Raw genomic sequence first — 16,387 nt, 5'->3', positions numbered from 1 at the left:
CCGTCACATGAGCAGCCATGACATCGCTAAGGAACTTAACATTCATCATCAAATGGTTTTGAACCATTTAAAAAAGCCTGGCTACAAAAAGAAGGTCGATGTTTGGGTACCACATGAATTGTCTGAGAAAAATTTAATGGACCTAATTAACATCTGCGATTCTTTGCTGAAACGAAATGAAATCGAACCATTTCTGAAGCGAACGGTAACAGGAGACGAAAAATAGATCAAATATGACATTAATGTGCGAAAAAGATCATGGTCCAAGCATGGTGAAGCTCAACAAATGATCGCAAAGCCAATATTGACGCCCCGAAAGATTATGCTGTGTGTTTGGTGGGATTGGAATGGAATCATACACAAGGAATGCTCCAGCTTGGTCGAACGATTGATTCTACATTTTACTGTTAACAACTGATGACAACAGAAAGGGATTCGTCTTACATCAGGACAACGCTAGACCACACACATCTTTGATGACCCGGCAAAAACTGGGAGAGCTTGGCTGCGAAGTTTTGATGCATCCACCATATAGCCTTAACCTTACACCATCGGACTACCATTTGTTTCGATCAATGCATAACTCCCTTTATGGAGTAAAGTTGGCTTTACTGAAGAAGAGAAGCCTGTGAAAATTACTTGTCGTAGTTTTTCGTCGAGAAACCAGAAAAGTTTTACACTGATTGACTGATGTCTCTAGCGGAAAAATAGCAAAAAATGGTCGACCAAAATGATATATATTTGGTTCATTAAAGTTCATTATTATTATTATAAATATAAAAAAATTAAGTTGAAGTTTGATTAAAAATGCGAAAAGACTTTTTCGACTACCCTATATTATTAATTAGAAAAAACATGTCTGGCCGACCCAGACTGTGATACAAAAATTGAGCGACAGTTTATGACCTTTTTGACAGTTTTACCAAAATACTGTGCCAACGATCACTTTATAATTTAGAAAACTGTTAATATACCAGTTAGTTTTATGGCAACAATTGTTAACTTTTCTCCACACTCCTACCAACCCCCATGGTACCTTCCGAAAATGATGGCTAAGAAAACAACTGCTTTAAGATAAACTAAATTGCATTTATATATATCTTCTCTACAAATAAATTATTAAAATAAAACAGATTTGCTGCCCGAACTATAACATGCAGCGCGAAATAACTATTTGTGGAACTCTTAAAACTATAAAACTAATTATATACATATCTACATAAACGAAGATGCGGCACACAGCGACGCGACAATAATCTAACAGATAAACTTATTTTAAAATCATTGCTTAAAAATTCGAGTTTTATAAAATACATTGTAAAGTAAAATACCATAAAAGATAACAAGAGATTCGTTATTCAAACACGAATAACATGGCAACGCTAACGGTAGTAAAATGCACGAAAATAATACAAAATTTAACCAAATGTAAAAAGTTCAATGAGGAAAGAACTAAATGAACCACAACCCATTTAAGTACATCACACACAGCCTTTCAACTGCTGCTTGTTGTGGCAATAAGTTTCGGATATTTTCATATCGTAGCTTTAAATTGCCGAATTAATGTTAATGTAAATGAAATTAAAATGTCGTAGAAATATGGTGTTAACACAGCAGTCTCTTGGTTTAGCGCTCTCCCTCATAGGCCTCATTCATATGACCATTTCCTCGATTGCTGATGTAAGTTTCGCGCTCAGCCTCTCTTTGCTTCGGGTTGTTGGGCGTAACCACGACTTGGTTGGCCTCAGGGTCCTCGCCGTGCTCCGCATATTTGTATGGAATGGTGAGTAAAATGAAGATTAACATGTCGACAATCATGAGGCCCGCAAACAGTGCGAACTCAGCGGCCTAAGGAAGGGAAATAAATATTTGCTTAGATATTTTCTGCGAAAACAAAGTGGTGCAAAGAAAAGACTTAGGAAACGAACCTGTGATTCGAAGAATTTCAGTTCGGCTATAACCACCACCAGCATATTGCCGATGGAGACGGAGAGCAGCCAGCAGGCCTGCAGCACGGACGTCATGCTCGGTGGCGCTTGGGTGTAAGAGAACTCCAGACCCGTGACAGAGAACATGATCTCAGCAGCTGTGATGACAATAATCTGCGGCAATTGCCACATCATGTGGATGCTGTTAGGTGGTGTTATCACATGCGTCTTGGAGGTCTACACGTAGGAAGAGAAAGAAACGATAGAGCGAGTAAAAATCATTGCGGATCAATGGTATTAATAAGACGCGCTTATACTTACGTAACCATCTTTGAGACTGCCTTGCACCAGCAAAGCGTAAACACCACCACCCTTTGTGTTGATGGTGGCAATCTTCGTATCGGCCATTTTCAGCTCGCTCTCACCGTGCACCACATTAACCACTTGTGAGGCATTGCGCAAAATAAGTGGCACTGCCGTCTCCACGGCATCGGTCAGAGTGAACGCACTGTCCTCGGTAGGCACATTCAAAAGCACGCGCACCATGGGATTGCCCAGCTTCGTTTTGCCCGTGGAGTCCATGAATTCCTGCACACCGTCAGAGTAAATAAAATAGCTCGTCTCCTTGCCAGGCGTTAGACGGAAGGTGCCGGAAAAGTCCTTACAACGTTTGTCTGCCGAGGTGGCGTTAAATGGATATACGATTGCTTTCGGCACTGGCAATGCTTTATTCTCCCACAAGTCCAGCGGTTCCACGGCACTCGAAAGATTTGGCAACTCCGTCGTAAAGCGGTAAGCGCACGGCATGCCATTGTAGATGCGTACGTTGGCGCTAAGTTCATGCAGCGGTGCCGGATCAACTTCGTTCAGTTTGACTTCAAGACCAGCGGAGAGCAGGAAGGCAATGGCGGCTAGTAAACCACCAAGTGTGAGCTTTTGCAGTGGTCGCTTAATGCCAATCTTAGCCAAAATCGGATAGAGCACGTACGTGAACAGTGGAATCATGCCAAGTATGAGTAACGGATTGACGACCTGCATCTGATCGGGTTTAATAACATAACCAAAAGTTTCACCATTCATGCGTGTCGCCTGAAAGGTCCAACGTGAGCCTTGCTGATCGAAGAGTGCCCAAAAGACGGGGAATGGCAAAAACAATGTTAAAATCTTCAACAATACTTTGGTATCAGCGACCATTTTTTGACCGGACTTCGCCTCGGCATAGTCCAACCAGTGTTTGCGTGGATTCGTTTTACGCTCGCGCCGCCAACCACCAATCGCATCGGAAATACACTTCGACACACCGAATATCATGTTGCCAGCTGGTGGCTTAACCACGTAGAGCTTGCGGCCCGCAACGAAAATGACCACCGAGAGCAACATGAGCATGGCCGGCACGCTGAAGGCGAGCGAAAAACAATTCTTATCGCCGAAGCAATGCACATCCTCACGGAGTATGGGTGTAATGGTGGTCGAGATGGTGGAACCGGCATTAATGGCGAAGTAGAACAGCGAGAAAAATGTGGCCAGCTGCTTGGCTTGTTCTGGCATGCGGAACTGATCGCCACCGAATGCTGAGACGCACGGTTTGATGCCACCAGTGCCGAGTGCGATTAGCATGAGACCCAGTATAGTAATTTCCCTATAATTATGTTAAATTAATTTTTATAGTTTTCAAAAAAAAAAAAATGTTAAGTATACTTACTTCACAGGTAGCTGCAGCAGCGGTATGGCGCCCACCGAAACGATCACGCCGCCCAACGCATACACCATCGACAAGTAGAGAATCGTTCTGAATTTACCCAGCCAGCTGTCGGCGATGATGGCGCCAACCAAAGGAAACAAATATATCAGCATGGTGAATATGTGGAAAAGCACCGTCGCCGTGTCCTTGTCATAGTGCAGCTTCGTGGTGAAATACAGCACGAGTATGGCTGTGTGAGAAATTGCCAAAGTAAAAGAAATTAATATATTTTTTTGGGTTGAGTTCAGTGAAAGTAGGTGAGTTCATTGACCAAACACTTACTTCGTAGGCCGTAGTAATTGAAGCGCTCACAGAATTCATTGCTGATAATGAATGCCACCGACTTGGGGTACTCCGACGGCTGAAAGAAAGAGTTTCAGAAATTGTTGAAATAAATTTCGTAAATATTTACGAGTACTATGATTGCAATGTTTTTTTTTGTTGTTTTGTTATTTTATTATTGTTTTTGTTATTTTTCTTTTTATTTTTGTTATTATTCTTTTTGCTTTTTTTCTTAATTTCTGTGCATATACACATGTGTTTGTGGCTGTACGCGTTCGTCTGTTTTGACAACAATTAAAACTGGTTTCGGCACTTGTAACCGAATATTGATTGATGAGCGTACACACACATGTATGTATGCAGGTGTGTGTGATGTATGTGGTGTTACAATGAAAAGATAAAATAAGACAAATTTTTGCGCAAGCATCTTAGAGCAGTGAGACCATACTATTTGTGATTACTTTCTGCTTTTTGTCTTATGGAAATATTTGCTGTAATTACACAGTTTCTGATGACTAAAAGCTGATAACTTATTGACATCTATTTGCTAAGAATATTTAAAAACAGTGAAGTATTTTGAAGATCGTTTGATAAAACCAGAGAATATTATTTCACAAGTGTTTCAAAGCGATAATTATAGCTGCTGGAAAAGTTATGAATGATTCTAATATTCAATCATTCATAACTTTAACAGCTGCTATTTAATTAGAAAATTAATGTAATTAGATTCCAATAAACTAAACTACTTAGCGCGTGGGATGAGCGTTTCATTTGACTAGCTCGTTGCCGCCGCAAAATATATATGGATAAAAGGGCATAGATACTCGTAATCATTAGTAGATCAAATAACTAATCATATTAGCTTCTCAACTAATTGCAAAACCGGCACACCGTTTTCATATTGAAAATCTAGTTATTTTGCATTAAATTTCATGATCACCACAATTTCATTAGAAAATTTAGCATTTATATTATGAATTTCACCACAACACTTTTGCATATCTGTTCTAGTCCGAGCCGGTAACCATAACCTATACAAAAGTTTATCGCAAAAAAGTTGATTTATGGTTAAGGGGAATGTGATTCCCTCAAATGAATTGGTAATTGACAATAGTAATTATCAAAGCTTATTGCAAAAACAATGCTGCGAAACAAGTTGCGGAATTCAAATAATTACTCTTATAAGACGATGTGGACATAATATAAAGTATGGGTGTTAATGCATGAGCACAAAGCTGAGTTGTAAATAATGACAGTTTGTATCTAATATTTTCAGCGGTTTCTAAGAAAATCTCGCATGCAAGTAATTAATGCAATTATAAATGCAGCAGCATAAAATGTTTGGTTAAAAAGAGGTTGAAAGGAGTTTGTTTATTATTTATTTGTTGTTCCCTCACAGTTTACGGCTTAATCAAGAAAAACTTCAAATATTGTTAATTGAAGTTAGGCCTAGAGCTTAAGCTTAGAAACGTATGGTCGCCCATGAACGGCTGATAGTTCATTTGTGCCGATTAGTTATTTTACATTTTCTATTTTTATATCAGAAATTGGAACCGAATTTTGGTTCTACAGACCTTTAATTAAAAAATTCTCTAAAAGATTTGTTATACATATACAGAATATTCCAAAAAATTGTTTATACACTTGTGCCATGCACGAAGCGATTCATTCACTTATACTGAAAATGGTTTCCCCGGAGCGGTCGTTTGAGTTTGCTGCTTTTTGTTATGAATGGCCTCGCGTAAACGACGCATAATACTCAAAGAGTATTCCTTGTTGACAGTTTCGCCAGTCGGAAGTAATTTGGAGTGCACCACACCTCGATAATCGAAGAAAACTATCAACATAATCTTGATTTTTTACCTGCTTTGACGTGGTTTTTCGGCTTCGGCTCACCTTTGCCACGATATTCGGACAGATCGTCTGTTTCTAGGTCTTAAGCATAGATCCAAGAATCATCCCAAGCAATTATACGTTTCATGACATCCTGGTAGTTGGAAAGCATTGGCTCATATACGTCAACGCGACGCTGTTTTTTGAAAAAATTTAGTGATTTTGGAACCAATCGAGCTTTACCTTTTCTTAAACCCAATTGATCTTTCAATCTGCTTTTCACTCATTCCGATATTCCAAGGATACCAGTAAGTTCTCTGACCGTTAATCTTCTATTCTCAAGCTCCAATGCCTTTATTTTATTAATGTGCTGATGATTAGTTGATGGCCATCCTGGACGTGGTTCGTCGTCAACGCTTTCTCGCCTCTCTTTGAATAACTTGTGCTATTCAAAAACACTTGCACGTGATAAAAAATTATCGCCGAAAGCCTTTTCAAATATTCTGAATGTTTCGGCACCAGAAATTTGATTCCGCAAACAAAATTGAATGGGACTTCTTTGTTGAATAATTTCGCTCATCGTAAAAATCGCCAAATGTACTACTTGTATATGTATTTCAGAAAGACAAGTGTATACTAAACACTAACAATTATTTTTATGTGACATTTGGCATATACATATGTATATTAGGTTGTCAAAAAAGTCTTGCGGTATTGTCGCTTGTTGGCGCTGAAAGCGCGTAGTTCTAGCTTTATTCGTCGCATCCGGTCATGCTATACCTTTTTGGAAAGCTCATTTCACGCGCTAACACGTGTTTGATTGATTGTCGTTTCTTTTAAGTCGTTCGTGAGTTATAGCGTCGCAAACATGGAGCAAAATAAAGACAAAATACGGCATATTTTACAGTACTACTACGATAAAGCCAAAAATGCATCTCAAGACGCCAATAAAATTTGTGCAGATTATGGACTCGATACAGTTTCGATTTCCACCGCACAACGATGGCTTCAACGTTTTCGTTCTGGTGTAGAGGTGGTCGAAGATGCGCCACGCCCCAGAAGGCCTGTCGTCGAAAATTGCGATAAAACCGCTGAATTGGTCGAAAGAGACCGGCATAGTAGCAGCCGTAGCATTGGTCAAGAGCTGGGCATGAATCATCAAAAATTCATTTCAATTTAAATAAAAAATAATAAAAAATTTAATAAAAATACTGCAAGACTTTTTTGACAACCTAATATTATAGGCGGTCATACCAACCTAGAAAAAAATATTTCGACGAATGGGTTTTCGAGAGAAATTTACATTGAAAGTCTTACTATTTTTTGCTCACAATAGTATTACATTATATATACAAATTGTACGCTATTTCCAGCTAAACAAAATAAGCCATTCGACACTCGCAAGTTTACAGCGCACAAGTGTAGTTTACAGCGAGAATTGAAACATTCATAATGTGAAAATTGCGCGTACGGATCCACAATTGTTTTCGAAATAAAATGGTGATGTAACTCGAAAGTGGAAGTGAAGTATAAAAGTATTTATAAGCGTGCATGTCTGCTCGTAAACAAGTTCATACATAACACGCACGGGTGTATAAAAATAATAATTAAATACTTTAAGGCGTGCGACTTTCAATAAAAAATTTATTTTAAGATGCGAAGGGTTTTTTGCCAACAAATTGGATGTCTTATTTAAAACTGTCTGCAACAGTTACGACTAACAGTGTTTTATTTAATTAATACAGTAATTTTCCAACTGTAATTGGCTTAGCGGTTATGCCAAGTATTGTTCGGATGATTTTAAAATAAATTATACGTTACGAGGTTATGACAAAATGTTTTCAAGAAATTTTTTTGAGGGATAATTGTATTTGAATTCGCTACACAAACTCACTTTTTGCTTCTAAAACTCCGATTATATTGATGCGAATAAACATATGTTGATCATATCCGGCAATCTTACTCATAGGCCGATTTTTTCAGATACCTACACTGACAGAGTAGCAGACATACGTGAAACTATGAATGATTAATTAGTCTACATACATCCATACATAAACATCTGGGATAGAATGCGTCAATTTTTTTCTATAAAATCGTGTAGGCTGGTAATGTTCTACGGATAATTCAGAACAAGTTTTCAAAGAGACTAGCGACAAAAGAGAGAGACTTGTTTTTGGTCCCAATTCGATCGAACGATTTTTAGGTGAAATAGAATTTTTTTCTCCGTTTTTGAGATACTCAAATGAAATTTAATAATTTAAATAAATAATTTTGAGATTCTATTGATCATTTGTCGGAATCAGCTTGATCGAACGACTATACACATATTTTCCATACAACATGCAATTGCGAAAATTTCAAATTCCGGTTTTCTGTAAAAAAACCGTAAGAATACATTCAAAGCAAATTATTGCAAGCATAGAATCCGAATGCAGTATAAATTATGTATGCCAACCAAGTTTCTTGGTCAAGGTAAGTGACTGCGAACACAACCACTGCAAAACAAGTGATTTATCAAAGCCCAGCTTTTTGTATACAAATTCTTTCATTGCTTGTTGTAAAATTACTAGCGCTTGTGACACGAATTTTAATATTTGCCGTGGTGCTTGATGTGGCTTGTGGGTGTTTATGCGGAAGTCAGGCTTTGAAATAGTGCGGCATTGACGAATATGGCAAAAAAGTATTAGAAATTAGTGAGCAACTAAAACAAAACTAAATTAACTTTAGCTTAACAATATTAACTAAAAAAGTACCGAATTTTACACTCACGATATATTAAATTTCAAAATGACTTTTTCAGTTCATAAGAAACTGTAGTTTGTTTATAATTTATTCAAATTACTGACACCTGTATAAATTTCACTCTCAACCGCTTAAGAATAAGTACCACATTGTAAACAATTAACATAACCTGTTATACGTTTCAATTTATATAGAATGCTTGTCGAGTTGTTGTATTTAAGTTAATTTATGCATGCATTCAGCTTAAGACGCTTACTTCCCGCTTTGCGTTCCAACTCACCCGTTTCACCAAACGTTTATTGTGCTGCTGCTGCTCAGCGATTTCTTCGCACTCGGCAGCGTTCACACTTTCAATCAAATCAGCCATTTTGGTAACTATTGCTTTGGCATAAACTATGATTTTAAGCTTCTAAATGCATTAAACTTAACCACTTAAGGGGTAAGTGGAAGCGCGGAACACTCAAAATAACCAAAAAGCAAGTAAAAAATGCTTAAAGCCACTTCAAATACAACAAAATGTTACGCGAGTACACAAAGTTGTAACAAAAACGAAAATATTGCTCGTTGTTTGTAGTGCCCTGCCTGCAGCCTTCAAGCTCAATGCGTTTGGCTTGACTTGATTTGACTTAACAACTTCGCGGTCGAATGCAGACTGTGTGGCTACTGCGCATGATTGACGACGCCGATGTGTGGTCTCTAACAGTATAAACAATGCCAATTGGCGTTACTATTGTTATTTTTGCTTTTTACTTTTATATTGTTTTATTATTTCTTTGCTCTCTTACTATTTTATGAACACTATGCTTTGCCAGTGTTTGTCTTTTGGTGTAACCATAGGTTTGAGTAGCTTTGTTTTAGTGAGCAGGTGCAGGGAGAAACGAAAAAAGCTCTAAAAAATTAAATTAAAATATGAAATAATTTTTTTTCATTGAATTTAGCAAGATTTCTTATCCCCAAACTTTCAGAGCTATATATGGTAAAAATAAATTTTTATACGCTGAAGAGTTGACTACGAAGTTGGCAACACCCAGAAATGTCGGAGACCCTACAAAAATATATATATGTATATAAATGCGCCAGGTCGATTTAGCCATGTTTGTTTGTTTGTATATATGCGATTTAGTCGAGATATCGGCCTGAAATTTGGCACACATGCTTTTATCCCCAAGGCGTTGCCTGTTTGTTGGAACGGCCGTTATCGGATGACTATAGCATGTTATTGTACCGAAATTTCTTTATTTGCGAAGGGTATCTAGCTTAGGTCTAACCAATGAAAACGTTTTTTCTTGGTTTAAGTTTTTTTGCTGAAATTTCGATAAATTTTATTTTTGGGAAAATATCATTTGATTCATAATTTTATATTTGCAATGGCCCGCTAGACGGTGTCAGACTCAAATTACAGCCAAATAATGTGTTTCTGATAAAAATTCTTCGATAGGTGCTGCCAGAGTCAATGTGCAGTAACGAGCTTCAGACAAGATTTTAGAATGATCGGTATATTTCTATTATCAAAGCGCATAAAAGTGGTTTGGTGAAGAAGAAAAATAATTTGATGAATAATAGAGTAGTAAGAGCTCAAATTGGAGGATGGAGTCATGTGTATAAGTTCACGGGAGTCAGGAAAGTTCTCTGAATGGCATTCACTTGGGAGTGGTCAGAAACGAGTCTGTTACATATGGCTCAAGCAACCAATAATTAATGGCTAGGTCATGTCATCTGAATGGACGAAAACACTCCAGTTCTGAAAGTATTCGACACAGTACCCGCCGAGGTAAGCAGAGGAAGACCTCCACTCAGTTGGAAAGACCAGGTGGAGAACGTCCTGAATTCGCTTGGGATCTCCAATTGGCGCCAAGCAGCAGAAAGGACGAACGACTGGCGCGGTGTTTTAAACTCGGCTATAACCGCGTAAGCAGTGTCTACGCCAATAAACCAGAAGTGCTCAAATTAAATAAATTTCAGCTACTACTCTGGATCAAAAAAAAAAAAAAAAAAAAATACAACTGAAACTGAGGTACTTTTGGAGGAATAGATTTTCCTTGTTTCACAAAAATAATAAAACAAAGAAGAAATTCATCCAAATTTAAGGAATTCGTCAAAGGAGTAGATTTGAAGTCAGTAGATTTCATATTTCTCCTCAAAGTTTTCCATGCAATAAAACACAATTAGCGATTAATAATATTTAATTAAAAAAAAAAAATATTCCAGCAGATATAAGTAAATAGGCTATCAAGATGACGTAATAATTATTCATTATTATCACACAAAAAGTAAAATCAAGGAGGAAATGACGCTAAAGTGTTCGTCAAAAATACGTAATTTATCTACCACCTTGAAGGCTTCAGTTTATCAGGTGTATGCATACAAATAATAAACAAAAATCGCAATCGCAAGTAAAGCGATAATCTTTCTCTTTATCAGACACCCGTAGAAACACACACACACGCGCACGTCTACGCGTAAATAAAAGTGAATTATCAGTTCGTGATTATTTGCAGTGAAAAGAAGTGAATCCAGTTGGCGAATGATTGCACGCTTATAATAAAAGACACTGGGTACTTGACCTTAAGTCACCCCTCAGGCTTGCTTACATACACCGCATATGTAAATCAATCACTTCGGTTCCCCAAATTAATTGGCGCGCAACAACAAAACAACTCAGCAGAACTTTTAGAAAATATGCGCGAGGAACTGAAGGACCCGCAATACATATTTAAATAAATACATAGGTACATATGCAATATTTTTTGTAGTCACTCACGTGCGGTCAGTGCATCGGCCGCCTGACCCTCATTCCACACGCACAAAAATGGCTTGCTTTATTGTCGATGAAAAAGGTCGTTCATCGATTTGAATGTGACAAAATGTTTACTTCCTCTATTCAGTACTGTTATGGCCCGTAAACACATTTTATAATGTTGTTGTTGTAAATTCTATAGCCCTAACTGTCGTCACTAATTTGAATGCTAGGCAGCAGTAAGGTCACTCAATTGCTGAGGTGCAGGGAGCGCAGGCGTAAACAAAAGACTATGCAAAAGATAACTAATAGAACGCGCCAATAAAATTGAAATTCAATAGAGTTTATTTAGAGAGAGCCAAGTTTATATCGATAGTGAAACGGGCAAAATGTTGCTAAAGCATTTAATTAAATTATTTAATTGTCGGACAATATTCAGGGTTGAAATTGAAAGCGGAAGAGCAGCGACTGTCGGAGAAATTGAAAATAATTAATTGAATAAAGGAAGCGAAGGATGTGAGAATGTACAAGTATCTTTATAAACATATTTTTTATTTTTGCTGTTGTTGTTTTTGTGGCAGATTGCATTTTGCAAAATTTTTAGAGACACAAGACACGAATACGTACTTAGATCCCAACCTTTTGAGAATTGAGTTAATAGTTTCGTTAGCAAAAGCACATTTTGCAATGTCTTAAGGGGTTACATGGGTTTACGGGTTCCAAAAAATCGATTTTTTTATTGTCTTATTAAATTCTGAAACACTTCTAGAATATTGTCCTAAATTTTCAAGTTGATCTGAGTAATAGTTCCGGACCTACAACGTTGAGAATTTGTGCGCTCGAGGCTAGCTAGGCTAAGTGCGCCGTCTTTAAGCATTTTTTCTCGAAACTGTGTTTTTGAAGTCGGTTGGCAAGATTTCTCGAGAACTACTCTTACGATCTTCATAAAATTTTACAGAGGTAGCAATTCTTAAAGACTTGGATGAAGGACTTTTTTTCGACTACTAATAGTTGCAAATTTTCACTGAAATTTTAATTTTTTGTAAAAATGTCTGCCGAAAATCCAATTGGTTTTCCTTCGTCCAAGTTCTAAGTTAACTAAAAAACTAACTAAAAAACAAATTTTTTGTCAATTTAGCCGATGGTGTAGGAAGTTATCCTGCCAACGAGGGGTCACCGGAACTGGCATCGCAATGGTCGAGTTAAAAATTTTTCTTTTTTCAAAAATTTCAGAATTTATTTGTTAATAGTGTTTTTAAACTTAAAAACATCTAATGAAATATTTCATTTTTTATATGAGAAAAAAGTTGTTGAAAAAAGAAAACCCCTTAAATTAAATATAAAATTCAAGTATTGAGTTGTCATAATGAAATTTGGTAATATACAATAATTGATTTTCGTACTCTCCCATAGAACCCCTATTTCGAATAAAGTCTATCCATCGAAATTTGGTTCAGTTACACTTTATATAAAATTGGTTGGCTTAGAATCGTAACTTTCCCTGGGCTTACCTTCACCTTCTTAAAGATCAAATGGCTTTCAAAATTGTTTTAAGTAAGAGTTTTCTTACATTTTAGAATTTTTAAAATTTTTTTCTGACATTTTGTCAATTTTTAATATTTTATTAATACAACTTTTTTACACTATGGAGAATGTTGCGAGCGTATAAAAATATACAACACACACTTATAAACTGTAAATATGTAATCTGTGCATTTTAATCTAATTTTTACTCGGATCACGTTTGCAATAATTATAAAACTTGTTTGTGTTTCAGAACTAAATCACAAACCGATTTATACGTGTGAACTGAACTTCGCTTGGTATGCCGTTAAAGTAACGATCAACTTTTGTGAGGGAGTGTTAAACATCAGCAAATAATTCGGTTTGTATTTTGCAAAATATTGGAAGTATTTGAAACATTTATTGGTGCTTCCATAAATCTTAGGCTTTGTGCAATGTGTCAACACGTCGATACACTTACGAGGTACCTTCTTATAAAATTTTTGGTGTGCACTATATACCATATAGTCCATGCAAATGGTAATTACTTTATGAGAGGGTCTACTTGAAATCTGAAATGTCATTAAAACAATCCAAATAGAGCTTTACAATTCAGACCGTCATAAACGTTATTTTTAACAAATAAAACATGTTTTTTAGAGACATTAAAAGTGTTGAACTATAAAATATGCTGTTGCTAAAAGTGTTATTAATGTAGCATTTAAAGCCCTTATGCCGATTAGATAAAAGTAATCACTAAAACTAAATGAGTCTGTAGAATACTCATATTTACCAAAAAAGTTGCATTGACAAACATTTTTAGCTTTCTCTGTGTGAAATAGTTGAGTATTTACGATGGCATTTCTAATAGCGTTTGTTATGCGTTAGTCTCGCATTTTATCTCAGCCATTATCTGGTATTTAACTGGATATTTACGATTATTTTACTGTCGTTGTATTTATTTATTATATGTATTTTGTGGCTGAAAATAAGTTTTAGTATTTCTTTGCGTGATTTGGATGATATAATATTTGTTGGCGTAAGGTCGGCTGCTTAGAAAAGTCAAACACATATTCAATAAACATATGTGGCGGCAACAAATTACCAAAAATTGTGATTAATGTTGCTTGCGACACATCAAAATATTCATTTATAATTGAATTAGCTGATTAAATATTGAATATGCGAAAATGCTTTTAACATTTTTTCTTGTTTTGTTGCTTCGTAAAGGCAATAAACTTTGAACACCGAAATATTCGCGCATTTGTAAATAAAATAATTGAATACATACCTACAAATATAAGCAAAGAAAAGCTTTTGTATAACTTCACGTTTGTCGGAAAGTAATAAAAAAATATTGAAATAATAAAAATGAGATTTTTCATGCAGTTAAAAAACATTATTAGCAACTCTGATGTAAAATTGTAATCAGACAGTAAACGAGAATTTATGCTTTAGGTGATTATGATCAACACAATTCATTTCTCATTCAACTATAACCGCTATAAGAAAATTTGAATGCTTTTAGTCTCAAGCATAGTAAACAGTATTATCTCGTACCCAAAATAAATAGAAACTTTTGGGTATCCACTCTTATTTTCAAATATAAAAAAAATTGTAGTTTTGATGAATATTTTACACCGTGACAACTAAAAATAAAAACAAACTTATTTGAATAAGTTCTATACGGCGGTTATTTGGTCTAAGACCGGAAGTCGTCAGCTGCTTGAGATGTTTGTAAAAAAAAAATCGGTTCTGGCCACTCCCAAGTAAATGACAATCAGAGGACTTTGCTAATTACTAATCAAAGGTTGTCGAATCGTGTTTGGGGATCACCTACCACAGAGTAAGGACAACAACCTTATAATAGAGTAAGGACATAAACCTTGTAAACCATCTTTGAAGCACCTTCACCTAGAACTTTTAGGGAGGAATGCTATAAATCGCGTCAGATGAGAGAAAATTATAAACGAATCAATGTTTATCAGAAATGTTAAGTTGCTGAGACATAGAGTTAGACATTTTGGTATCAGAGACCGCAATGAATAAAATGTTAATATAGAAAAAGAGAGTAGAGATACGTGGGTTGTCTTTCTGTCTTGTTTTTTTTTGCTTTCGACTAGAGTGTTAAGAAAACATAAACTGATAAAAAATTATTATGATTATGCACTAGAAGTGATATGACAATATTGTATGCACTTCTGTGATTATCTAACTAGGTTGCCGTTGGGCATATTTCTTTAGCGATAACTGCAGAATGTAAACGGTTCAAAGTTATGCCTACAGTTTCATTTACGTGAGTTTATTTAATTAGTGTTTCGATTAGGCGCTGCGTAGCGCCAGTGGTTCGTGCTTACAGAGTGTCTTAAAGAGTGTTACTAAGTATGAGCTGTAAGAAAGGCACGTTCCAGAGTCTAAAATAGGCGCGTGTGCTGTATTACATACATATTTACAAATACCTGCAATATTTTTTGGTATTTTTTTACAAACAATGATAAAGCACAATTCCTTACCGCTTTTTCCGATATCTTTAAGACGCTGCTAACCATGATGCTGCTGTTTTTTCCGTTAAGTCTACTTTGACAGCAACAAATTACATGCAATAATTTTCACAGCACACTTGAGCTAACAGTAATAACGCGCTTTAGGTTCTCAGTCAAAATTTCAGTAAATAAGATCACGTGAAAAAGACACTTCAAACACAAATTCTTCACACACGAAAAGTAAAACAAGTTCTTTTAAGTGAAAATAATTAAAAAACAAACACGGTTATTTAAAGGTTAAACGCATAAAAACCAAATTTAAATAAAAATTGCACTGACGGCAGATTGAAAAGCTGCTGTTTAAGGTCACAGCACTTTGTTTGCAGCGTGTAAATAAAATTTAAAAATATCTTGTTTTTATTTCAACAAGAGTTACTACATCAAAACCAACATTTTCTCAATGCTTTAAAAGTAAAACACAAAAACGAAGAAAAAACATGGAAAATTATTCTAAATATAAATTAAAAGCGTTTTCTTTGACGAACTGCAACCGTCAGCACCGCTCAACACTTGTTACACGAATAACGCTGCAGACTGCAATCGCAGCTTTAAAATGGAGGCGGCACCACCAACATCAATAGAGCAGCAGCGCCCAAAGCAGAGCCGGCGGCAGCGGCAGAGGCAGCACCTGCGCCAGAGCAGCAGCCGCGGCGCTGACAGCAATAAACAACAAGTAATTGTTGGCGCTCCGGTGAGCTACCAGTCAGCTGTGGGCGCCGCAGCCCAGCCTCCCCCTCCCACGATTGTTTGCGCCGCGCTCAGCTGTCTTATTCTCTTGGGGTTTTCACTTTCCCCACTTTTAATTTATTCATTTACTTTGGTAAATATTGTCTCGCACTCTCTGTTTACAAGAAATGCTTAGCAAATAATGTTACTTGGAGATGATGCGATTTCGTGTAGAGTTTTTTTTTAGTTTGTGCTCGTAAGTCTCACACGAAAGTTTAAGTGAATAGTTTGACTGAAGCGCGCTTTGAGAGCGGTGCATTCACATGTTGGGCGCCGGCGATTCATGGAATTTTCTTAGCGGGAGATTTAAATGTAAACCCAATTATGTGAACATGATTTTGAGGCTTAT

General features: G+C 36.4%; 1 protein-coding gene across 1 annotated transcript; it reads right to left on the bottom strand.

Annotated features, from left to right (window-relative positions):
- Positions 1-1,068: 1,068 nt before the first annotated feature.
- On the bottom strand, positions 1,069-15,846 carry LOC126760381 (peptide transporter family 1). Its single transcript, XM_050475972.1, has 6 exons — positions 15,283-15,846; positions 3,952-4,030; positions 3,631-3,859; positions 2,250-3,567; positions 1,929-2,165; positions 1,069-1,848 (listed from the first exon to the last, which is right to left on the bottom strand). Exons 1-6 carry the CDS (start codon positions 15,316-15,318, stop codon positions 1,627-1,629), a joined length of 2,121 nt encoding a protein of 706 aa, XP_050331929.1. The 5' UTR covers positions 15,319-15,846; the 3' UTR covers positions 1,069-1,626.
- Between the last annotated feature and the right edge of the window lie 541 nt (positions 15,847-16,387).

This window comes from Bactrocera neohumeralis, chromosome 5, assembly GCF_024586455.1.
Source record: "Bactrocera neohumeralis isolate Rockhampton chromosome 5, APGP_CSIRO_Bneo_wtdbg2-racon-allhic-juicebox.fasta_v2, whole genome shotgun sequence".
Taxonomy (NCBI): domain Eukaryota; kingdom Metazoa; phylum Arthropoda; class Insecta; order Diptera; family Tephritidae; genus Bactrocera; species Bactrocera neohumeralis.
This window is presented reverse-complemented; position numbering and strand designations above follow the sequence as displayed.